The sequence below is a fragment of the Gallinula chloropus genome (assembly GCF_964237585.1).
Source record: "Gallinula chloropus genome assembly, chromosome: 2".
NCBI classification, from domain to species: Eukaryota; Metazoa; Chordata; class Aves; order Gruiformes; family Rallidae; genus Gallinula; species Gallinula chloropus.
The window spans coordinates 1717867-1743633 of NC_140086.1; the positions used below are offsets into that span (position 1 = coordinate 1717867).

At 53.9% G+C, this 25767-nt stretch overlaps 1 protein-coding gene across 1 annotated transcript in view; it reads left to right on the forward strand.

Annotated features, from left to right (window-relative positions):
* The first annotated feature begins 12474 nt into the window (after positions 1-12474).
* The window catches only part of ZC3H3 (zinc finger CCCH-type containing 3), a 189025-nt gene continuing 175732 nt past the window's right edge, over positions 12475-25767 (forward strand). Inside the window, exons 1-3 of the mRNA XM_084280181.1 lie at positions 12475-12536; positions 16364-17717; positions 19686-19882. Coding sequence (XP_084136307.1) covers positions 12491-12536; positions 16364-17717; positions 19686-19882 — 1597 coding nt within the window. The 5' untranslated portion in view covers positions 12475-12490. The remainder of the gene's footprint in view (positions 12537-16363; positions 17718-19685; positions 19883-25767) is intronic.

The window sequence follows — 25767 nt, forward strand, 5'->3', positions numbered from 1 at the left end:
GGGAAAGGAATAAATAAAGTGGTTAAAGAGAAGGAAAGTGGTTGCTGTGGTGTGAGATTCTGGCTGTTGTCGCTGCGAGATGGGAGGGTGAAGCGTATGAGGAGCGGCTGAGGGAGCTGGGGGTGTTGAGCCTGGAGAAGAGGAGGCTGAGGGGAGACCTTCTCCCCACCTGCCCTGCCAGGAGGGTGCAGAGAGGTGGGCGATGGTCTCTTCAGCCAGGGGACAGGAGATGGGACAAGGGGCAATGGGCTCAAGCTGCCCCAGGGCAGGGTCAGCTCAGCTGGGAGGGAAAAGTTCTTCCCTGAAAGGGTTACCAGGCACTGGCACAGGCTGCTCAAGGAGGGGGTTGAGTCCCCGCCCCTGGGTGTGTTTAACAGACACACCTTCTGTGTGAGTGACAGGGACTGGAGTCACTGCTGTTATGAGTTTTGTCCTGACTTAAATGTATGGGAAGAAAGGGGGTGGGGAAGAAATGCCACTGGATAAAAGGGGGGAAGGCAGCAAGGGACAGGGGGTGGTGTCATTGTCCCTGTTTTGTCCCTTTCACAGAATCACAGAGTCACCAGGATGGAAAAGACCTTTAAGATCAGCAAGTCCAACTGTTCCTGTCCTGTGCTGAACCAGATCCCTGAGCACCTCATCTCCCCTCTGTTAAACACACCCAGGGGTGGGGACTCAGCCCCCTCCCTGGGCAGCCTGTGCCAGGCCCTGACCCTGCTCCAGGCCCCTGTTCCACAGCCCCACAACTCTGCCAGGGAAGAACTTTTCCCTCCCAGCTGAGCTGACCCTGCCCTGGGGCAGCTTGAGCCCATTGCCCCTTGTCCCATCTCCTGTCCCCTGGCTGAAGAGACCATCGCCCACCTCTCTGCACCCTCCTGGCAGGGCAGGGGAGGTGGGGAGAAGGTCACCTTTGATGGGTGCTGGATGGATAAAGTCTCTCTGTAGGAGCAGGTGCCTTGCATGGGGATTTGGGGAGGCAAGGGTTTAGGGGTGGGATCAGGGGCTTCTTCTCATGGTGGTGGCACTCTGAGATTCCTGGAGCATACTGGGGTCACGGTGATGCAGGCTCAGTTACCATAGGGTCCATATGAAGGAGGCCAGTGATAGTGGCTCAGTCACCTGGGGATCCTGGTGATGGATGCTCAGGTACCTGGAGGTGCTGGTACTGGAGGCTCAGCAGAGCCTCAGAGGTGGGGTCACCACTGCTCCTGGTGGGAGAGAAGACACAGGATCTACCATGAACTGTTCAGGCTGTTTCAGGCATAATTAAAATCCCTGAAAAAACATCTTACTCATTAAACATGGGACCCATTCAGAGCTCATCTGAGACCTCTCACGTTCTTATTTCTTGCCCAGAGGCTGCCAAGATCCTCCAGGCTTGTGGTCTCACTCCCTACTTACAAGCTCCATTAATTTCTCTCCTCCATGAAGAAGTCCTACCTGTATTACAGCTCTCAACTCACTGGAAATGCCACCTTTCCCCTCCCTCTTTCCCAACCATATCCAATCTTCTTCTTCCAGAGGAGCTCAGAGCCCCATGATGGAGCAGGAGCAGCACAGTGAAGGCCACCAGGCAAGGATTTAGGGTGAGGAAAAATGTCCTATCCCTGGGTGCACCCACCCAAATTGCAGCAAGGAGAGCTGAGGAGCATCGATGGCCCCTATGGTGGTGGCATGTATGGACCCATGGGGGTCCCCAGTGCCAGGGCATGGGCTGTGCTGGCACATCTTGATGCTTATAGGTACAAAGGGCTGCAAATTGTACCTTCACCCCTCCAAAAAATGCAGTGGTGGGAGTGGTGTCTTCAACTGCTGGTGCAGGGATGGAGAGTTTTGGCAGGACTTGGTCCACGTGGACCTCATGATGCTCCATGAGACCAAGTGAAATGTTCTGCATCTGGGTCAGGGCAACAGCCAGTATTGGTACAAGCTGGGGGATGGATGGATGGATGGATGGATGGATGGATGGATGGATGGATGGGTGGATTGAAAAGAGCCCTACAGAGAAGAACTTGAGGATACTGGTGGGTGAAAATTGAGACTTCACCCAACAATGTGCACTTGAAGCTCAGAATGTATCCTGGACTGTATCACAACCAGCATGGCCAGCAGGTTGAGAGAGGGGATTCTCTTCCTGTACCCTGCTATCATGAGATGCCACCTTGAGTACTGTATCCAGCTCTGGGGTCCCCAAGATAATAAGGACATGAACTTTAATTAGAGCTGGCACAAAGCAAGATCACAAAAATAGTCAGAGGACTGGAACACCTCTTCTGTGATGAAAGGCTGAGAGACTTGGGCTTGTTCAACCTGGAGAAGGCTCCAGGGAGACCTTACTGCAGCCTTCCAGTACCTAAGGAGGGTTTATGACAGACATGAAGATCTTTTAGCAGGTGACAGACCAAGGGGCAATGGTTTTATACTGCAGGTTAGATTGGATATATTTTGGATGACAGCTGGCTTGACACAAGACAGCAGTGTGTCCAGGTGGCCAAGGTGGCCAGCAGCATCCTGGCTTGTACCATGAATGGTGAGGCCAGCAGGACCAGGGCAGTGATCATCCCCCTGGACTGGGCACTGGTGAGGCTGCACCTCGAGTGCTGGGTTCAGTTTTGGGCCCCTCACTACACAAGAAGGACATTGAGGTGCTGGAGTGAGTCCAGAGAAGGGCAATGGGATGGTGAAGGGTCTGGAGCACAAGTCTGATGAGGAGCAGCTGAGGGAACTGTGGGTGTTTATCCTGGAGAAGAGGAGGCTGAGGGGAGACCTGCTCACTCTCTACAACTCCCTGGAAGAAGGGTGTAGCCAGGTGGGGGTTGGTCTCTTGTACCAAGTGACAGGACAAGAGGAAACTGCCTCAAGTTGTGCCTGGGGAGGTTTAGGTTGGATATTAGGAAAACAATCTACACCAAAAGGCTTGTCAATCATCAGGACAGGCTGCCCTGGGAAGTGGTTGAGGGACCATCCCTGAAGGCATTTAAAAGACGTGTTGATGTGGTGCTTAGGGACATAATCCTGTGGTTGGCCCTGGCAGTGGTGGGTTAATGGTTGGACTTGATCTTGAGCGTGTTTTCCATCCAGAATGTTCCTCTGTTTCTATGACATGAGGAATTTTTTCCAATGAGGGTGGAGAGACACTGGCTCAGGTCACCCAGAGAACCTGTGGATGCTCCATCATTAGAAGGGTTCAAGGTCAGGTTGGACAGGGCTTTGAGCAACCTGACCCAGTGGGAGATATGTCCATGGTGGAGTGGAGGGATGGCTAGAAGACCCTCAAAAGTACCTTCTAACCCAAACCATTCTGTGACTCTATGACTTCAGTGAGGTTGGCTATCTGGGTAGCAGCTCTACAAGAGCTCAGAGAGGACTGAGGCATGAAGGTTGGTCCCACACTAAGGTGGAGCAGGGAGAGGTCTCCATCTCTGCACTGGCTGACTGCAGATCTCTCCTTTCCCAAAGAATTAGGGGACATATGGGGTGAAAATGAAATCCCAAAGGGTTATTTTTCTGTCCTTATCCATGAATTAAGTTCTGTTCCACCTTCTCCAGAGCAGAACAGGCTTTTGTTTGAGGCAAGAAGCTGCAGAGATCCTGGCTCCTTGTGTTGATGTTTTCCATTTCCAGGCAAATCCCAGTTCAGAGCCCCCCTGAATGCTGGTGTGGGAACTGAACATCCTGACCACAGCAAGCATGTGGTGGACTGAGGATCAGAATAGAAGATTGTTTTTACACAGGGGATTTAGCAGCCTGGGTTTGGCTTCTGAAGTCCATCCAAAGCACGTGGGTGTAGAAGGAATGCTCTGTTTTCAGTGGGCAGTGGAGTCACTGGTTTAAATTTAGCTTCTCTGGAGCAAAGCTGTAGGCAAGTTACTACCAAAGCAAAGCACCCTATGGAGGCTGGAAGGGGCAGAGGAACTGGAGCCTCCCTGTTTGCCTACATGGGATCCCCAGGGGGAGCGATGCTGAGCAGCCAAAATCCATGTGTCCCTCTTAAAAGCCTGGTGTGACTCATCATTTCAGGTCAGAGGAGGTGTTGGGACATGGTGGAGCTGCCACCAGAGATGATGCTGAGATGGCAGAGCTGTATGTGAGGAGGAATCATAGAATGGTCTGGGTTGGAAGGGACCCCAAGGAGAGGAAAGAACATGAATGCACCAAAGGACCTTCAGGGGGTCCATCAAGAGGTCCCAATAAATGCCTCCAACAAAACACAGAGGAGCTTCAGGGGGGGCAATTTATATGTATGGCAGGAAAACATCATCCCAGAAGGAATCAAGCAAGTTGAATTCCCATCTCTGCAGGTTTCCATGGTTGATCGCTGCTGCTGGATCAGTCACCAGCCTCTGCTTTCATCACTGACATCCCTGAGGGTCAACGCTGTCCGCTGAGCTCCCAAGACCTTGACTGGAGAGCACCAGATCAAAACAAACCCAGAAAGGTCTCAAAATGTCATCACCTTCTTCCTCAGTGTCCTTTCCCCTCTGCCAGGGCTTGGGAAGAAATAGCTGATGCTGCTTTTCCTTCGACAGCTGCTGTAGGATCCAGCAAATGCCACCACTCAGTGGTTGTTGGGGATAGTTTGCTTCCCCTCTCTTTGGCAGCATTCTGGAGACTCCTGAAACCTCATTGTGCCGCAAGGATTGGCAGATGTTTTTGGTGATGAACCCCTGAGCTGCAGGTCGTGGAACATGGGAACATCGCGATGGCAGCTGGTGTTGCAACAGCAGTAGGACCAAGATAGGTGGAGATCCCTGGCTGAGCCCCTGGACTGGGCACTGGTGAGGCTGCAGCTGGAGTGCTGGGACCAGTTCTGGGCTCCTCAGCATCAGAAGGACATTGAGGTCCTGGAGCGAGTGCAGAGAAGGGCAACCAGGCTGGGGAAGGGGCTGGAGGGCAAATGCTGTGAGGAGCAGCTGAGAGAGCTGGGGGTGTTGAGCCTGGAGAAGAGGAGGCTGAGGGGAGACCTTCTCCCCACCTGCCCTGCCCTGCCAGGAGGGTGCAGAGAGGTGGGCGATGGTCTCTTCAGCCAGGGGCCAGGAGATGGGACAAGGGGCAATGGGCTCAAGCTGCCCCAGGGCAGGGTCAGCTCAGCTGGGAGGGAAAAGTTCTTCCCTGGCAGAGTTGTGGGGCTGTGGAACAGGGGCCTGGAGCAGGGTCAGGGCCTGGCACAGGCTGCCCAGGGAGGGAGCTGAGTCCCCACCCCTGGGTGTGTTTAACAGAGGGTAGATGAGGTGCTCAGGGATCTGGTTCAGCACAGGACAGGAACAGTTGGACTTGATGATCTTCAAGGTCCTTTCCAGCCTTGTGATTCTGGATTCTGTGATCAGTGTATGGATTTCTTTCTTAACTTTTCCAAACAGGGGAAAGTCCAATGCCCAAGTGCTTGGGGAGCAAAGTTCTCCCTCCCCTTTCACAACCCCAGCTGGACTGCTACTAGTTTTTACACATTAACAAACATTTACAGAGATGCCACCGCGGTCTCATGCTGGGATTGGTCATACCCCTTGGAAATGAAGCACTCATCATGTGGGGAAACAACCACAGAAAGCAGAAGCTGGTGGGATCCCACGAGTCACTGTGGTCACAGACACCTTCATACCCAGTAAAGGAAAAGACATGTTGCTGTGGGGTTTCATTGGGCTTCAGGATTCCCCTGCCCCACCAAGCAGAAGGCCTGGGATGTCATTCTAAGCTGTTCTCACTGCTTAGAAAGGTTTGTGGTTCGTGGTCCTTGCTGCCTCCATGCAGGCTGAACAGGTCTCAATTTCATAGAATCACAGACTGGTCTGGGTTGGATGGGACCCCAAGGATCACAGAGCTCCAACCCCCCCGCCACAGGCAGGGCCACCAACCTCCAGGAATGATCTACACAAGGTTGCCCCATCCAACCTGGCCTTGAACACCTCCAGGGATGGGGCATCCACCACCTCTCATGAATGTGGGTGAGAAAATAAGAACCTTTGCTTGCTGTCCCCAGTTTAAACATGGTGGAAAATCATCCCCCTCACTGGGAATGGTGGTGTGGTGGAAACACACCGGTCGCTGCTCTGGTTTCTCCCCTTTTCCAAGTACATCTACATAGCTCCACATGCACCTTACACACCAGTAGTGAGACTGGAGGTGAGAAAGAGGGGCAAAACCCAGACACCACAGCAGAAAAACCAGTGCTCAGTTGATAAATGACAGTGGCTCCACCTTTAGGATCAGGCAGAACTTTCTTCTCCCTGTACTGACATTTTCCTCTCTGTTTTCCTTCCAACCCAAGAGACATCTCCATCCCTGGGGCCTGTGCTCTGCAGTCTCACTATTATCAGCACAAAATGCAGTTCTAGAGGGTTTTTTTGCCCATGGGAAGGACTTTTTTCCCCTCCCTCAAGTTAAAATAGTCAAAACTTTTTGAAGAAGAAATAGGTTGCTTCAGTGGCAAAGAGCCACTGAGCTCCTCTCGTGGCTGGAGGCTGAGAGTGTCCATGGGTTGGTCCTGGTGTCCCCAAATGTTGGCAGGAAGGATTCAGATGGATAATTGATGCTCAAATGGGTTAAAAACCAGGAGTGGGACACAAACTGATGAGGCTGCAGCTGGAGTGCTGGGTCCAGTTCTGGGCTCCTCAGCATCAGAAGGACATTGAGGTCCTGGAGCGAGTGCAGAGAAGGGCAACCAGGCTGGGGAAGGGGCTGGAGGGCAAATGCTGTGAGGAGCAGCTGAGGGAGCTGGGGGTGTTGAGCCTGGAGAAGAGGAGGCTGAGGGGAGACCTTCTCCCCACCTCCCCTGCCCTGCCAGGAGGGTGCAGAGAGGTGGGCGATGGTCTCTTCAGCCAGGGGCCAGGAGATGGGACAAGGGGCAATGGGCTCAAGCTGCCCCAGGACAGGGTCAGCTCAGCTGGGAGGGAAAAGTTCTTCCCTGAGAGAGTTGTGGGGCTGTGGAACAGGGGCCTGGAGCAGGGTCAGGGCCTGGCACAGGCTGCCCAAGGAGGGGGTTGAGTCCCCACCCCTGGGTGTGTTTAAGAGATGGGTAGATGAGGTGCTCAGGGATCTGGTTTAACTTAGGATGGGAATGGTTGGACCTGATGATCTTTAAAGGTCTTTTCCAACCTTGGGATTCTGCGATTCCTAAACCCACTGGTGAGAGCTGGCAGCAGAAACACCAGTGCCTCCCACTCACCTTGTCATCAGGTCTCTGCAATGTGCTGGTGCAGGGTTTAATGAAGTTGGGATTTTTTTTGCTTGTCTCAGCAAGTTCAGGAGAAGCCACAGGAGAGACTCGAGACTAAACCCCAGCTGATGAAGCCCTGATTTTGAATGTGTGAGCAGCTTAATTGGGTCCTATTCCACTCTTGTCACTAGACCCAGCAGTTCTGGTGATGTTTAAGGCCATTAGAGGGATTAGCACCATGTTTATTCTGGGTTGAATGAGAGAATTTAATTTCTCTTAAATGTGCTACCCTCCCTGGGGCGTTTTTCTCACACGCAGACACCCTCCCAGCACAGCGTCAAAACCCTGCACTTGCTGCTTTTTTTTTAACTGTTTTTTTTAATTAAATTAGACTTACAAACAAGTGTCAGAGTGGTGGAATGATCTGAACAAAGAACAAGGCCTGTGGATTCAGAGAATCAAAGAATAAACAGAATCAGAGGGGTTGGAAGGGACCTCCAGAGATCATTGGGTCCAACCCCCCCCTGCCAAAGCAGGGTCCCTAGGACAGGTCACACAGGGAGACATCCAGATGGGGCTGGAATATCTCCAGAGAAGGAGACTCCACACCCCCTAGGCAGCCTGTCCCAGGGCTCTGCCACCCTCACCAGGAAGAAGTTCTTCCCCATATTGGTGTGGAACTCCCTGTGCTCCAACTTGAGCCCATCACCCCTTGTCCTGTCCCCACAGACACTGAGCAGAGGCTGCCCATGTCCCCCTGTGTCCCACCCTTCAGCTATTGATCCCCAGTGATCAGATCCCCTCTCAGGCTTCTTCTCTCCAGGCTGAACAGCCCCAGCTCCCTCAGCCTTTCCTCACAGGGGAGATGCTCCAGGCCCTTCAGCATCTCCATGTCCCTCCTCTGGACTCTCTCCAGGAGATCCCTGGCTTTTCTATCCCAGGGAGCCCAGAACTGGACACAACACTCCAGGTGGGGCCTGACCAGGGCAGAGCAGAGGGGGAGGATCCCCTCCTGTCACCTGCTGCCCACACTCCTCCTGATGCCCCCCAGGATCCCCTTGTCTCTCTCAGCCCCCAGGGCACACTGCTGGCTCATGGCCACCCTGTCACCCACCAGGACCCCCAGGTCCTTCTCCACAGAGCTTTGGGTTGTGTTGCTTGTAATGGGCATCAAGTGGTGAGGTGGATGAATGGTGGGCTGAAAAGAAAGCGAAACAAGGTGTTTATTTCAGGGATGCAGCATCCTTCTCTCTCCTTTGCCCTCTGCATGAAGCTCAGGGGAGATTCACCCTGCTTGACTGCAGGCTGAATGTGAGTCAGCAGTGTGGCCAGGCAGCCATGAAGGCCGATGGCATCCTGGGGCGTATGAGAAGGTGGGGTGGTTAGTAGGCCAAGAGAGGTCCTTCTCCCCCTCTCCTGAGCCCTGGTGAGACCCCATCTGAATATTGTGTCCATTTCTGTGTGCCTCAGCTCAGGAAGGACATAAAACTCCTTGAAAGAGTTCTATCTCCTTGAAGTGAGGGGACCAGGACAGGCCCAGAGCAGGGGGCATAAGGCCCCCATGGTGATGGAGGGAGTGGAGCACTCCTTCCTTATGAGGAGAGCCTGAGGGAGCTGGGCCTCTTTAGCTTGGAGGAGCCTGAGGGGTGACCTTATTAATGTTTATAAATATGTGAAGGGTGAGAGTCAGGAGGATGGAGCCAGGCTCTGCTCAGGGATGGCCAGTGACAGAACAAGGGGCAGTGGGTGCAGCTGGAGCAGAGGAAGCTCCATGTGAACATAAGGAGGAACTTCTTCCCTGTGAGGGTGATGGAGCCCTGGGCCAGGCTGCCCAGAGAGGTTGTGGAGTCTCCTTCTCTGGAGACATCCAAACCCCTCCTGGATGCATTCCTGTGTGATTTAGTCTGGCTGATCCTGCTCTGGCAGGGAGGGTTAGACTAGATGATCATTTGAGGTCCCTCCCAACCCCTAATGTTCTGGATTCTGTGATTCCACTGACAGATTTTGGGGTAGATTTGCAAAACGCTGCTGTTGGTTCACTCTTTCCCAAGGTTGGCTCCAGTGGAAGTGGTGGATACATGCTTTCCCTATCTTAAAAATCAGCTTTTCCTCGGCTTGCCCTGAATTAATTTGAATTCAAAGCAGCCCATTCTACCTCATTTATGCAAGCCACTCAAATCCTTGTTGCCAGCACAAGGGAGGGAAGGAGCAGCTGGGAGCGGAGGAGGCTTCTTTTGGTAGAAGTGCCAATTTCTACCAGTTTAAAGTGGTTACAAAACTCCAGGTGGAGCTTTGTGATCGATCGAAGCTGCTCTGAGGCCACTCAAAGGGAGGAAATCTGCTACCTCTGCCCCCAGCCTCTGCTTGTACGTGCAGGATTTAGTGAAGGGCTGGGTTTTTTGGGTGTTTTTCTCAGTTTTAGGCTTTCATGGGAGATTAATAAGGCCCAGACTCCTTGATTGCTTCACATTTTAAAGTCTTTATTCCTACAGGCTGGCTCTTTCCCATCCTCCACCTCTGAATTGCTTTTAAAGGCTGCTAAATGCACTGTAAATAATTTACTAAATCTACCTTTCCAAGCAGGCAAATCCTGGATTTACCTTGGGGGATGTTATTTGATCAGAGCTGGGACAGACAGAGCTCCCTAACTGCCACGGGAAGTGAGACATCCCAAGGGACAACGTCTGTTTTAGGCGATTTGAGGTTGATGATCAGTTGCTTTTAGAAAGTTCCCATCGTGAGAGCGTTTAGAAGGAAATGATGTTGTGCTGGTGCAGCTACTTGGCTCAGTTTCCCCCCCTTCTAATTGTTTAAAAAAGAATTTTAGGCCAGATTTTTATCTCCTTTGCAGACTTGAGGTTCTGTTACAGCTTTGTTTAAAGATATGGGCTTGATTCCCTCAGGGAGGAATGGAATTATTCAGAAAGCAAACTCCTTAAGGAAGGAGTGGGACCAAACCTAAGAAAACTGCCTTGTTCTCTTTGATTTGACCCTATTTTTTCTTTTATGAGGAATCAGGGAACTGTGAGGAACACGAACTGTCCTGACAGCTGCCAAGAAAACACGTTACAGAATGTGACTTGCGGAGCCGTTGTCGTTTCTTAATTAGGAGGTGCAAATTTCTACGCTCAAGATGATGTCTCAAAGCTACCCTGACTGCAGCAGCTATTTTGTTCTGCCTCTGCTGAAGCCTGACTGTCATCTTTAAGGTCCAACAAAGACTTTAAATTAGGAACTGAATTTGCAGGAAGCAGGAAAAAAAAAGTCACCAATTTTCTCTGAGAGCACAAGTAACTCCACAGCTCAACTTCAGGACCAGTTCTCTCCCAAAATATTTCAAAGAATTACAGCTGAAGTGTAAGAAATAAGGACCTTGCAAGGCTGATGTGTGAAATTCAAGTTGTATTGCTGGAGATGGTCCTATGGTCATGAAGAAATCTTTCCCCTGATGTCCACGAGTGCAGGCTGGAGTGATGGTGGGTTGTGGGCAGACTTTGGTGATGGGAGAGGGAAAAGATGGGTAGGGGCAGCTGGCTGGGTAGGGGATGGGGATAGGGGAAGGGGATGGCTAGATGAGGCTGGGGTAGCCCAGGTTAGGGACAGGAGATGGGGACGGCTGGACTATGATGAGATGGAGACAGAGGAAAATGGGGACAGAGGATGAGGATGGCTGCCCAGGGTTTGATGGGGACAGAGGATAGTTGGGAGATGGGGACATTTGGGGCAGTCCAGACTGGAAACAGGGGACAGGGAGAGCTGGACCAGGCTGGGATTGAGACACAGGTTGCCTGGATGAGGCTGGGATGGGAACAGAGGATGGGGACAGCTGGACCAGGATGGGATGGGGATGGGACAGATGGAATAGCCCAGGCTGGGGACAGGTGATGGGGACAGCTGGGCAAAGCTGGGATGGGAAGAGAGGACAGTTGAGAGATGGGGACATCTGGGGTAGTCCAGGTTTGGAACAGAGGACAGGGATAGCTGGACCGGGCTGGGATGGGGACAGGGGATAGTTGGGAGACCCCAGGCTGGAGATGGGAACAACTGGACCAGGCTGGGAATGGGGACAGTTGGAAAATGTGGACATCTGGGGTAGTCTAGGCTGGGAACAGGGGTTGGGAGTAGCTGGACCAGACTGGGATGGGGACAGGGAATAATTGGGAGATCCCAGGCTGGGGACTGGAGATGGAAACAGCTGGACCAGGATGGGAATAGGGAACGGGGGGCAGCTGGACTAGGCTGGGATGGGGGCAGTTGGAAGATGCAGACATCTGGGGTAGTCCAGGTTGGGAACAGGGATTGGAGATAGCTGGACCAGGCTGGGCTGGGGACAGGGGACAGTTGGGATAGCCCAGGCTGGGAACTGGAGATGGAGACAGCTGGACCAGACTGGGATGGGGACAGGGGACAGTTGGGAGATCCCAGGCTGGGAACTGGAGATGGAGACAGCTGGACCAGGCTGGGATGGGGACAGGGGATAGTTGGGAGAGCCCAGGCTGGAGATGGGAACAGCTGGACCAGGCTGGGAATGGGGACAGTTGGAAAATGTGGACGTCTGGGGTAGTCTAGGCTGGGAACAGGGGTTCGGAGTAGCTGGATCAGACTGGGATGGGGACAGGGGATAGTTGGGAGAGCCCAGACTGGGGACTGGAGATAGAAACAGCTGGACCAGGATGGGAATAGGGAACGGGGGGTAGCTGGACTAGGCTGGGATGGGGGCAGTTGGAAGATGCAGACATCTGGGGTAGTCCAGGTTGGGAACAGGGGTTGGAGATAGCTGGACCAGGCTGGGCTGGGGACAGGGGACAGCTGGGATAGCCCAGGCTGGGAACTGGAGATGGAGACAGCTGGACTGGGATAGGAATGGGGGACAGGGGGCAGCTGAACAGGGCTTGGGAGTAGCTGGATCAGACTGGGATGGGGACAGGGGATAATTGGGAGATCCCAGGCTGGGGACTGGAGATGGAGACAGCTGGACCAGGCTGGGATGGGGACAGGGGATGGGGACAGCTGGGCCTGGCTGCGATGGGAACAGGGGATAGGGACAGTCAGACCGGGCTCAGCTGGGGACAGGGGACAACAGGGAGAGCCCTTGGCTGGGGCCAGTGGCGGAGGGAGCCGGCGCCGGCCGGGAAACGAAGGCCGGGGCTTTGCACAGGCCCCGGGCCTTGCTCAGGCTCCACGGGGCCGCGTAGGCCTCGCCTGCTCCCGTTGCTTAGCAACGTCATCCGGGGCTTCTGGGAGCCACGTGACGTCTCGGCGTGGCCTGGCCTGCCCGGCCAACGGCCGGCGCGGGGAGATGACGCGCGGCGGCTGCGGGGCGGGGAGGCTGCGGGGATGGAGGAGAGGGAGCGGCTGTGGCGGCAGATCCGCCTCTTGCAGGGTACGGCCGGGCCGGGCAGCGGCCCCCGGGGCCTGGGGGGGGGTGTGGGGGGACCCAAGGGTGCGGGGTGAGCGTTGTGAGGGGCCCTGGGAGTCTGGGGGGGGGCGGGGCTGGCTGTGAGCACCCCGAGGCCTAGAGGGGGATTGGGGGGGGACGACTGGGGTCTGGGGGGAGAAGGGGAGGGGGTTAAGGGGGTATCTGGGAGTTTGGGGTGGGGGGAGTGGGGTAGGGAGGGCTGGGAAAGGCCGAGGTTTGAGAAGGGCCCGAGGCCGGGGAAGGGGCCCGAGGCCTGTGAGGGGGCCCGAGGCCTGTGAGGGGGCCCGAGGCCTGTGAGGGGGCCCGAGGCCGGGAAAGGGTCCCGAGGCCGGGGAGGGGGCCCGAGGCCGGGGAGGGGGCCCGAGGCCGGGGAGGGGGCCCGAGGCCGGGGAGGGGGCCCGAGGCCGGGGAGGGGGCCCGAGGCCGGGGAAGGGGCCCGAGGCCGGGGAAGGGGCCCGAGGCCGGGGAAGGGGCCCGAGGCCGGGGAAGGGGCCCGAGGCCGGGGAAGGGGCCCGAGGCTTGAGAAGGGGGCCCGAGGCCGGGGCCGGGGAAGGGGGCCCGAGGGAGGCCGGGGAAGGGGCCCGAGGCCTGGGTTGGGGGTGAGTGGATGTGGAGGGAACCCAGGAGCCCCAAGTGAGTCAAGGCAGAGAAGGAACAGAGACCACAGAGCATCGAGGAGATTTTGGGAGGCTGGGGGGGGGGCACCTCACTCTGCTGGCTTGTGGCCTTTTCTGGCTGGGAAAAGAGGGTGTCCTCTGCCCCACAGCCCCTGGGACTGGTGGAGTGGAGGTGGGACGTGCCCCTCACCCTCCATCCCTCGATTCCTTGGCATGGCAGAGGAGGAGGAGGGGGGGGCAATACATCTGCAGGCCCTTTTCCTAGCTCTGATGAGCGGTGCTGCTTATTCTTAGTGTTAACTCTTTCTATTTATAGCCCCCCCTGCTCCCAAGGGGATTTTACTTCATTAGTAAGGCCACAAACTCTGCTCAGGCTTTGTGAGGGGGTGTCTGCTTCTCTACAGGAGTTCCTATGTGGAGGGTGAGGGGGGATGGGAGAGATGAAAACATGGGCCTTGCTTCCTTAGGCTGGTCACCAGTGGCATCCCCCAGGGCTCAGTCTTGGATCCAGTTTTGTTCAACATCTTTATCAATGACCTGGGTGAAGGGATTGGATGTTCCCTCAGGAGGTTTGGAGATGACACTAAACTGGGAGGAAGTGTTGATCTGCCTGAGGGTAGGGAGGCTCTTCAGAGGGATCAGGACAAGCTGGACCCATGGGCTGAGCCTAAGGGGATGAGGTTTATCAAGGCCAAGTGCAGAGTGCTGCACATGGGACAGAACAACCCCCTGCAGCGCTCCAGGCTGGGGGAGACTGGCTGGAGAGCTGTCAGGCAGAGAAGGACCTGGGGGTGTTGGGTGACTGCAGGCTGAGCATGAGCCAGCAGTGTGCCCAGGGGGCCAGGAAGGCCAAGGGCATCCTGGCTTGTGTCAGACCCAGTGTGGCCAGTAGGTGTGTGGAGGGGATTGTGCCCCTGGACTGGGCACTGGGGAGGCTGCAGCTGGAGTGCTGGGTCCAGTTGTGGGCTCCTCAGCATCAGAAGGACATTGAGGTCCTGGAGCGAGTGCAGAGAAGGGCAACCAGGCTGGGGAAGGGGCTGGAGGGCAAATGCTGTGAGGAGCAGCTGAGGGAGCTGGGGGTGTTGAGCCTGGAGAAGAGGAGGCTGAGGGGAGACCTTCTCCCCACCTGCCCTGCCCTGCCAGGAGGGTGCAGAGAGGTGGGCGATGGTCTCTTCAGCCAGGGGACAGGAGATGGGACAAGGGGCAACGGGCTCAAGCTGCCCCAGGGCAGGGTCAGCTCAGCTGGGAGGGAAAAGTTCTTCCCTGAAAGAGTTGTGGGACTGTGGAACAGGGGCCTGGAGCAGGGTCAGGGCCTGGGACAGGGTGCCCAGGGAGGGGGTTGAGTCCCCACCCCTGGGTGTGTTTAACAGAGGGGAGATGAGGTGCTCAGGGATCTGGTTCAGCACAGGACGGGAATGGTTGGACTTGATGATCTTTAAAGGTCTTTTCCAACCTGGTGACTCTGTGATTCTTCCAGCAGGGATCTGCTGACATTCCTCTGTTAACTTTGTGACCTTCATGTAGGAGAAACTCCACCTCACTGGTGTGGCCCTGTAATAAAAGGCTCAAAAATCCATTGCTAATCATCCCTTTGTTTTTTTCAGAAGGGTTTTCCAAACACTTGAGGCTTAACAAGAGCAGAGCCTCCCTAATTAACATGTGTCTATTAGCCAAATGACTGGTTAATAGACCAAAGCACTGGGGAGGTGTGGTGGCTTGGCAGAGGGATGTGCAGTGACTCAACAGCAAAGCTGGGGCTGCCTTGTTGCTGCTTTGGGGAAGAGTCATGAAGCTGGTGAATGTTCTGGAGGACAATTCATATGAGGAGCAGCTGAGGGATCTGGGGGGGTTTAAGCTGGAGAAGAGGAGGCTGAGGGGAACTCCTTGAAAGGAGAATCACAGAATCATTAAGGTTGGAAAAGACCTTCTAGTCCAACCATCCCCCTACCACCTATAGTACTTCTTAACCCATGTCCCTAAGTACCTCATCCAGCCTTCCCCTGAACACCCCAGGGGATGGTGACTCCACCACCTCCCTGGGCAACCCCTTCCAGTGCCCAACTGCTCTTTCTGAGGAGAAATTTCTCCTCATTTCTAACCTGAACCTCCCCTGGGGCAACTTGCAGCCATTTCCTCCTGTCCTATCACTACTTATCTGCAAGGAGGAGGTTGTGGTGACCACCAGCTCACCACAACCTGCTTCAGGTAGTTGTGGAGAGCAGTCAGGTCTCCCCTCAGCCTCCTCTTCTCCAGGCTCAACACCCCCAGCTCCCTCAGCTGCTCCTCACAGCATTTGCCCTCCAGCCCCTTCCCCAGCCTGGTTGCCCTTCTCTGCACTCACTCCAGGACCTCAATGTCCTTCTGATGCTGAGGAGCCCAGAACTGGACCCAGCACTCCAGCTGTGGCCTCACCAGAGCTGAGCACAGGGCTGTGATCACCTCCATGGTCCTGCTGAATATGCTAAGGATGCAGTGAGGTGGAGGGTGGGGGGTCTCTTGTCCCAAGTACCAAGTTGAAGGGAGCAGAGGAACAGGAGGGGAATCAGCTTGTTCAAAGGGCAGAGACTGGCAGGACAAGGGGGATGGAGTGAAGCTGGAGGAGGGAAGGGTGAGATGAGATCTTAGGGGGAAGTTCTGTCCTGAGAGAGTGGTGAGGGGCTGGAACAGGCTGCCCAGAGAGGTGGTGGATGCCCCATCCCTGGAGGTGTTCAAGGCCAGGTTGGATGGGGCCCTGGGCAACCTTGTGTAGCTCCAGGACTGGAGGTTGGTGTCCCTGCCTGTGGCAGGGGGTTGGAACAGTGTGATCCTTGGGGTTCCTTCCAACCCAGACCAGACTGTGATTCTGTGATCCTAAAGAATCCTGTGAGTCTCTGCTTTGTGTTTGGGGCTGGTGGTGGCCTTGCTGGGGGAAGTGTGGTAGGAACTGCTCTGCAAAGACATCTGGAAGTAAAATTAGTGTTGGTTTTAATTCTTAAAATATGAGCCAGCAGTGTGCCCAGGTGGCCAGGAAGGCCAAGGGCATCCTGGCTTGTGTCAGACCCAGTGTGGCCAGTAGGTGTGGGGAGGGGATTGTGCCCCTGGACTGGGCAGTGGTGAGGCTGCAGCTGGAGTGCTGGGCCTGTGGCACAGGCCTGTGGGACCTGTGCTGAACAGATGTTGTCTTCTTCTCCACAGGTCTCATAAACAATCATAAAAACACCCATGGGGATGCACCACGACTGCTGCCATCCTCAGCACTGAGGTGGAACAACCCCCACCAGCCCACCTTCAGGAGGAGGGGGGCATTTTCCACTAGGTACCCCCCTCAGCAGCCCCCCAGGGATTTCCATCTCCACCAGGGTCACTCCTGGAGGAAAAAATACTCCCTTGTCAACCGACCTCTGGGATCCTCCTGTGATGGTGGAAGCAGTAGAAGCACCAGCACCTCTCAGGCTTTTGGAAACCATGAGGACACCCAAGAGCCACCAGAATCATCCCCTGAGAGACATGTGGACTTAACCACAGATGGTAATATAGTTGTGGGGATCCAGCTGCCTCAGAGGGTCGACCCATTTGGAGATGTGGAGTCTTACTCTGAGTTTTCTGGGTTGAAAAAGGTGGTTTCTGCTCCAGTTGAGGGTAAACCCCCCCCAGAATCTTTGTACCCCAGGCAAAATGAAGAGAGGAGACCTTCTCTCTCCATTTCCTTCAGCTCAACGTACGTCAACGTGTCCTGCAAGCCCAGAACAGTCCGTCTGTCTGGTGAGCTGGCTGGGAGCTGCCCTTCCTCTTGTGGCAGCACCAGTGAAAACGCTGTGACACTGAAATCAGAGCCACAGGAACCTTCAGTGTTGCCACATCATGAGTTGGCTCAGCAGTTGATGATCCAGCAGAAGCCAGAGCCACCAGCTCCAGGGCAATCTACTTGTGAGCAAGTCAGGGAACTGAAGCTCCTTAGAAGTGATGAGACAACCTCTAAACCTGCTCAAACCACGACTTTGGTGGTTGGGATGAGCCCCATGAAGAACAAGTTTGCCATAATCCCTAAAATTGGTGGTGGCCAAAGAGCTGCTTCAACATCTCCTGTCTCCAGCAAAGCTCCCAAGTTCAGGAAAACCAATTACACTTGGGTTGCTAATCCTGGGAAAGCCTCTCGTGCTGTGAAGAGGTGGGTCAGCCCTAGAGCTTCTGAAAGCTCTAAGAAGGTTGGTGGAGGAGCAGACAAAGGGGCTAAAGGATCCCCAAAAGCAGATTTGGGAATAAAACCAAGGAAAACAGGATTGCAGTCCAAACTGGGGGTTTCTCCCAGTAAATACAAGTGGAAAGCCTCCAGCCTGCAGACTTTGCCCTCCACCTCCAAGTCAGCGTTCAGGTGGCGATCTGAGGATCAGAAGAAGCCTCTGGAACCCAACCTGCCTGGAGCTGGCTCTGTCCCACCACCTCCAACTGCTGCATCTGTGGGTCTTGGTGGGGCCAAGTCCTCCTTTGGTGATGCTGCTTATAAAGTGAAGAGTCGGACCAAAATCATCAAGAGAAAGGGAAATTTGGGGTAAGTTGCTTCTTGTCTTTGGGGTGGGGGTGGTTCAGAGTCACAAGGTTGGAGAAGACCTTTGAGATCATTGAGTACAACTGTTGCTGTCCTGTCTGAACCAGATCCCTGAGCACCTCATCTCCCCTCTGTTAAACACACCCAGGGGTGGGGACTCAACCCCCTCCCTGGGCAGCCTGTGCCAGGCCCTGACCCTGCTCCAGGCCCCTGTTCCACAGCCCCACAACTCTCTCAGGGAAGAACTTTCCCCTCCCAGCTGAGCTGACCCTGCCCTGGGGCAGCTTGAGCCCATTGCCCCTTGTCCCATCTCCTGGCCCCTGGCTGCAGAGACCATCGCCCACCTCTCTGCACCCTCCTGGCAGGGCAGGGGAGGTGGGGAGAAGGTCTCCCTCCCCTCAGCCTCCTCTTCTCCAGGCTCAACACCCCCAGCTCCCTCAGCTGCTCCTCACAGCATTTGCCCTCCAGCCCCTTCCCCAGCCTGGTTGCCCTTCTCTGCACTCGCTCCAGGACCTCAATGTCCTTCTGATGCTGAGGAGCCCAGAACTGGACCCAGCACTCATGGTGTTGTACCATATCTATTGATTGTCTGGTGTGGCTTCCTGTACACCATGGCCTTATCTATGAGTGAAATCCCAACGTGGGTTATTCTGTACTGGGAAGTGTGTTCCCCTTTCCAAGCACAGTGACTTTGTTCTGGGTGGTGGTCTCCTGCTTTTTCCATGGTTGGAAAACCTCAGAACCATAGAATCACCACAGACTGGTTTTGATTGGAAGGGACCCCAAAGATCACAGAGCTCCAACCCTCCTGCCACAGGCAGGGCCACCAACCTCCAGGCCTGGAGCTACACAAGGTTGCCCAGGGCCCCAGCCAACTTGGCCTTGAACACCTCCAGGGATGGGGCATCCACCACCTCTCTGGGCAGCCTGTTCCAGCCCCTCACCACTCTCTGTAAGATTTGAATTTAGTTGTCTGAGTTGAATCTTTGAAACAGAGCTGGGGTTTCTTCTCACCTCCTATCCCTGTCCTCCAAAGCCTTTGCTTCAGTGCTTAGGAGTCACCTCCCTGGCCTGAAGAACAGACTCAAACTCAAATGCAAGAGAATAACTGTGTCCTTAGTGATTTATTTACGACCTCCTGTAACCTTGTTGAGTTGAGGGCTGGGTAAAGGAGGCACAGTGACTTTTGCAGCCATATCATGTCTGGTCTGTCCCCACCAAGCACTGTGTGGACCCTGGGGTTGAGCAGAGATGGGAGGTGAGCTGTGTGTGTTGAGAAGTGCTGGCAGTGCTGCCCTCTCTTGGGTGCTGTCCTTTTTTTGGGCTATGTACTGGTCCTCTCTAAAAGCTTGCTGGAGGGTAAATCCTGTGAGGAGCAGCTGAGAGAGCTGGGGGTGTTGATCCTGGAGAAGAGGAGGCTGAGGGGAGACCTTCTCCCCACCTGCCCTGCCCTGCCAGGAGGGTGCAGAGAGGTGGGCGATGGTCTCTTCAGCCAGGGGCCAGGAGATGGGACAAGGGGCAATGGGCTCAAGCTGCCCCAGGCCAGGGTCAGCTCAGCTGGGAGGGAAAAGTTCTTCCCTGGGAGAGTTGTGGGGCTGTGGAACAGGGGCCTGGAGCAGGGTCAGGGCCTGGGATGGACCTGGAATAGGGGCCTAGAACAGGGTCAGGGCCTGAGACAGGGTCAGGGCCTGGAACAGGCTGCCCAGGGAGGGGGTTGAGTCCCCACCCCTGTGTGTGTTCAGAAAAAGGGTTGATGAGATACTTAGGGAGATGGTTTAGCACAGGGTGGGAGTGGTTGGACTTGATGATCTTCAAGGTCTCTTCCAACCTTGGGATTCTGTATCCCCCCTGGACAGGGGAGCCGTGTGGAGCTTGGTGATCCAGCTCCTCTTCTCAACTCTGAGCAAGGGTCCAAGTGTGTTTCAGTCACACTTCTGTGCTCTCCTAACCTTGTGCTGTTGCCCTTTCCAGCTCCCCAGCAGATAAGAAGAGCAGTTCCTCACCTGCCACCCCTCTGAGAAGCCACTTCCATCTCAGGAGGAAAAACTCCTTGCGGGGGAAACCTTCTGCGACACCAAAACGCTCCTCACCCAAGGGCCTGGTGCAGATCACCAAGCACAGGCTCTGCAGGTTGCCTGCCACCAGGATGCAGATATCCACCAAAGAAGGTAGGAAACAATCTTCCCAAGGGGTTGCTTGCTGAGGGTGTGCTGGAAAAAAGCTTGTTCCAAGGGGAGGTTCTTGGATTTAGGAACCTCCAGGAGGTGAATCTGCTCTTATTGGTCCCAGAGTAAATGTTAAGGAGAAGTTTGGCTGGAGAAAGACTTCTAACTGTTCTCCAGAGCTGGTTTGTGCTCTGACAACTCTGCACAAGACTATTTTAAAGCTTTAAAAGATGGTCTTGCTGGACTTGAAGGCATCAAATAAGGTGCTCAAGTAAGGAAGAGGATGGCAGAGGCAGGAGAACATCTGTAAGACCAATCTTGTTTGCATATGCTGTGGGTAGGTGTCATGTGAGGGTTGTTTGGGCCATGGTAGAGCTGTGATCTTAAGGTGTTGAACCCCTTCTTCTCAGGAGGATGCTTCTGTGGTTTCCTGTTCTGTGGCTTCCTGTTGTGCACTTGAGCTGTTGAGTTGACACGTGTGATGATGGGTTGAGTTCAGCTCTGTCTTGCTGGGTTTAGATGGAAGACAAAGAGTGGAGAAGGTTGCAGCTTGGGAAAAGGGAAAGGGTTTTTTTATGAAAGAAGAATAATTAATTGATGTGTGGGCTTGAGGAAAGGTTTGGAGGGATTTGGGGAGAAACCAGGAGGAGAATTTTCGATCTGGATCAACAGTAAGTTGTGTTGATGGTCCAGTTACCTGACTTTGGGCCTGAGTCTTGCTCCATTTAAGGATGTCAGCAAACCTTCTGCATCAGAAGTTGTCATGCAGCTTGTGAAGGCAACACCTCCAGCATGTTGGAGGTCTTGGTGTTCCTTGTGCTGTGGTGGTTGTTCTGTGACCTCTGAAACCTGAGGAGATGGATACAGGACGGTGCTGTGATGGTGATGTGGAGGCATCAAGGCTTTTCATCTCTGGGTGGTGGTGGTGTGTGGGATGGGGGGAATGCAGCCCTTTGGGCTCATGAGAAACCCCTGCTGCCTGTTCTCAGGACTCAGACCTCACAAATTATTCCATGGGGACATTTCTTCACTGTGACATGTCCAGTATGAGTCATTGACTAAATCTTCATCCTCTTTGTAGAGCTTCCTGGGAGCTTGATTGGAGCAGCTCTGCTGTAGGCTCTGGAGATCCAGAGCAATTTGGTGGTGTGACAGTGTTGTACTCATGAGGAGGTTGAGATGCTGCTGGTTATGGATGATGGAGCTCTTGGGATGATGGAGGAACAGACCTGAGGTTAAACCAGATCACTTAAGCCAGTGTTTAGACCTGGTTTTGGGCAGAGCTGTGGTTCTCCCAGCCATGCACATCGTAGAGGAGGTTACACCAGTTGAGTTGCTGCCTTGGGAAGGTTCCTAGAGCCCATCTAAGCTCCCTTGACTCAGCAAACATCTTTTTAGAAGCTTTTTAGAAGCTGTTGTGCCCAACCAAATGAAATTTGACATAGGTTAAGAGTCTATACAATGGATCAAAGTCTTCTCCACCCACCAGGAACCTGAGTGGTGGCTGCCAAAAGCTGGTGTCTTTTGGGAGCACGTTCTGAATCCTGGGCCCTTGATGGAAGGGGATGTTCCTGGGGGTTGATCTTAAACTGTGTAGGTTGGACAAAGTGTAGGTAGAGCAGAAATAAGGTTGAACTTGGGGCTTTGATCACAGTGAAAGTTGGGGAATAAAACAGTTTGGAGTAAGGAGAAAGGTCTTGAAGGGACTTTGGGAGAGTGTGTGGTTCATTCCCTGGATCAAATATCTGAACTGACCCTGCCCTGGGGCAGCTTGAGCCCATTGCCCCTTGTCCCATCTCCTGCACTCCAGCTGCAGCCTCCCCAGTGCCCAGTCCAGGGGCACAATCCCCTCCCCAGACCTACTGGCCACACTGTGTCTGACACAAGCCAGGATGCCCTTGGCCTTCCTGGCCACCTGGGCACACTCATGTTGGCATTTCTTCCTTGGTTTCTCCAGTAGATGAACCATTATTTGAACTGGAAAATGGACTGGGAAGTGGCACTGGGATCCATTCTCTTAAAGCTCTGGAAGGACTCCTTAGGCTGCCTTTCTCCTCCTTGGAGATGAGGATACAAGGTTGTTTCTGCTCTGTTTTGCTGCCTCTTGGTCTCCAGAGCTGAATGAAATCCATCTTGTGGCCAGGAGAACTTTGTGTGGTTCAGATTTCTTGCTGAGTATATTTTCTGTTGACCTGGTGACTGGGAGGACTTGGCTGTGTCTCCTCTTCATGGAGAGGTTCTTTAAGATGAGATATAACAATGTGAGTTCCCCAGTTCTTCTCATCTTATCTCTTTGCTGCTTGGACATCAAGTGCTAAATGCTGATGTCCTACAGGTAGGTGGTTGCTGGTGATCTAACCTCTGTTGTACCAGCACCTCAGGAGATCCCAGAGGACTTGATTTCCTCCTCCTCATGCTGTTGGCAGCTCTGTGAGGCAGCTGCTGAGTGGTGCATGGCTTCTTTGCTTCTCCAGTTGGCAGAGAGATTCAGGAGGAGTCTTGATGGCTTTGAAACTGTGAGATAAGTTGTGGCAGGGTTAAGGCTGAGGACCAGAAAGGTGGGTGACCCACATGTTCCTGCTTTTACCTTCTTGATGGTGGTGGCCTTGCCTGCAGTGTGGTATCTGAAATGATGTGGCCACCAGGACCAGGGCAGGGATCAGCCCCATACTTCATAGAACATCCTGAGTTGGAAGGAACCCATAAGGACCAGCAAGTCCAACTCCTGGCTCCACATGGACCAGCCAAGTCAGAGCAGGGCACTGAGAGCATCATCCAGATGCTTCTTGACCTCAGCCCAGCTCAGGGCTGGGACCCCTTCCCTGGGGAGCCTGTGCCAGTGCCTGACCCCCCTCTCAGCACAGAACCTCTTCCTGGCACCCAGCCTAAACCTCCCCTGGTGCAGCTTCACAAGGTTCCCTCAGGTTCTATCCCTGGTCCTCAAAGAGAGGAGAGAGATCAGCACCTGCCCCTTCATTCCCCCTCATCAGGAAGCCCCAGACCCCCAAGAGGTCTCCCCTCAGCCTCCTCTTCTCCAGGCTGAACAACCCCAGGGCCTTCAGCCTCTCCTCCAAAGATTACTTGGCACTGGTGAGGCCACACCTTGAGTGCTGGGTTCAGTTTTGGGTCCCTCACTACAAGAATGACATTGAGGTGCTGGAGTGAGTCCAGAGAAGGGCAATGGGATGGGGAAGGGTCTGGAGCACAAGTCTGATGAGGAGCAGCTGAGGGAACTGGGGTTGTTTATCCTGGAGAAGAGGAGGCTGAGGGGAGACCTGCTCACTCTCTACAACTCCTTGGAAGGATGGTGTAGTGATGGTGGGGTTAGTTTCTCTTCCCATGTAACAAGCAACAGGACAAGAGGAAACAGCCTCAAGTTGTGCCTGGGGAGGTTTAGGTTGGGTATCAGGAGGAACTTGACAGAAAGGCTTCACTGAGCAGGTCCCCTTGTCCCCAGAGGAGATGAGTTAGGTCAAGCAGGACCTGCCTTTCACAACCCCAGGCTGACTGGGCCTGGTTACCCCTCATTTTCAAGAGGAATAGATAACATTCTGTTGTTCATCAGGGCTAAATGACTGATGATACTTAGGATAATGCCTTTAGCTGTTGGACTTCTTGACTGCTTGGTAATTAATATTAATGGCACATTAATACTAAAGAGTCCTGGGAGTTTTTTGGTAGGGTTTTTTTCCCCACTCTTTCATCCCATTGAACTTCTCAGGCTCTTTTTGGAGGGAAAAAACACCTGGATATAATTGTTTTGCTGGGACATCTTCACTAGATCAGGTTGCTCAGAGCCCCATCAAGCCTGACCTTGAGTATCTCCAAGGATGGGGTCTCCACCACCTCTCTGGGTGGCCAGGGATTCACCACTCTCATATTGAAGACCCTCTTCCTAATATCCAACCTAAATCCCCCCTTTTCTAGTTCAAACCATCACCCCTCATCCTATCACTCTTGTGAAGAGTTCTTCCCCAGCTTCCTTACAGGCACCTTTCAGGGGCTGGAGGCTGCTATAAGGTCCCCCTGGAGCCTTCTCCAGGCTGAGGAAGCCCAACTCTCTCAGCCTGTCCTCACAGGAGAGCTGCTCCAGCCCTCTGATCATTTTTGTGGCCTCCTCTGGACTTGCTGCAACAGGTCCACATCCTTCTTGTGCTGAGGGCTCCAGAGCTGGGCACAGGACTCCAAGTGAGGTCTCCCAGAGCAGAGGGACAGAATCCCCCCTCTCAATCTGCTGGCCACACTTCTTCTGACACAGCCCAGGATGTGGTTGGCTGTCTGGGATGCAGGTTCACAATTGGTGGCTCATATCCAGGTTCTCATCCACAAGTCACCCCAAGTCCTTTTCCTCAGGACTACTTTCCAGCACATCATCTCCCATCCTGTATGGATAACTGGGATTGTCCTGACCCAGCTGCAGAACCCTGCACTTGGCTTTGTTGAACCTCCTGAGGTTCACCTGGACCCACTTCTCCAGCCTGTCCAGGTCCTTCTGGATGGCTCCATCCCATTAACCTCACCACTCAGCTTGGTGTAATCTACAAACTTGCTGAGGGTACAAGAAGTGGCTTAAGGAAGTGATCCATCCTTTTCCTTCTCTCCCTCTCCCTGACTCCAGCTGGAGTCCTGTGTCCAGAGCTGGTTCCCAGCACAAGAAAGATGTGGGACTGTTGGAGAGGGGTCAGAGGAGCCACAAGGATGATCAGAGGGCTGGAGCAGCTCCCCTATGGAGAGAGGCTGAGGGAGCTGGGCTGGTTCAGCCTGGAGAAGAGAAGGCTGTGGGGGGACCTCATTGCAGCCTTCCAGTCCCTGAAGGGAGCAGAGGAACAGGAGGGGAATCAGCTTGTTCAAAGGGCAGAGACTGGCAGGACAAGGGGGAGGGAGTGAAGCTGGAGGAGGGAAGGGTTAGAGGAGATATTAGGGGGAAGCTCTTTGCAGAGAGAGTGGTGAGGGGCTGGAACAGGCTGCCCAGAGAGGGGGTGGATGCTCAAGGCCAGGTTGGCTGGGGCCCTGGGCAACCTTGTGTAGCTCCAGGCCTGGAGGTTGGTGTCCCTGTCTGTGTCAGGGGGATTGGAGCTCTGTGATCCTTGGGGTCCCTTCCAACCCAGACCAGTCTGGGATTCTATGAGACTTTCTCAACTCTTGATTTTGGTGAAGTAAACCAGGCAAACACTTGCTGTTGTGAACCTTCTCTCACCCCTACAACCTAAGAAGAATGGATTCCATTGGGCTCCTTGGCTCCTCCAGCTCTCCCACAGCGTTCCTGCACCCCTGTTCCTCACCACAGCTCTGTCTTGTCTTATCCCCCTGCCTTTTCCTTTAGGGGGAAAATAGAAACCTCTGGAAGTAAGTACTTTAAAAATAAAGATTTATTTCTCTTTTAATTCCTTTTAATGTCAAAGAGGTGGCAGTCCATGGAGGAAGAACCACACTGTACCTCTTGGCTGCACACCCAGCGCTCTAACGGCGCCTCAACCCTACGCTTCGATACCCAGGCAAATTAGGCAGATTTTGGGGTGTCTCTGCTGCCTCCCTTCCTCCCCAACTGCCCTGCAGAGGGCACTCGTGCCCCTCTCATCTCCCCAGGTCCACCTTTTTCTAGTTATTGATGGCCTAATTTCCTCTTTATGTGAAAGAAAGCAGATATCAAGTAATTTGCAGCAATAACCTGCTAATGCTGGACCAGTATCAAAAACTCCCATGTTCATTTCAAGTGGCAGATAAAACACTAATATATAATTATCCTTGCAAATTGGATTGTTTTAAATAACCAAAAGCCTTATGGCCAGGAGAAAACTATCCCATTTCCCTTGAGTTACTATTGCTGTGTAATTGCTGCGTTCAATCAATTTCCTTGGCATTAGAAATTCCATCACAATCAACATTAA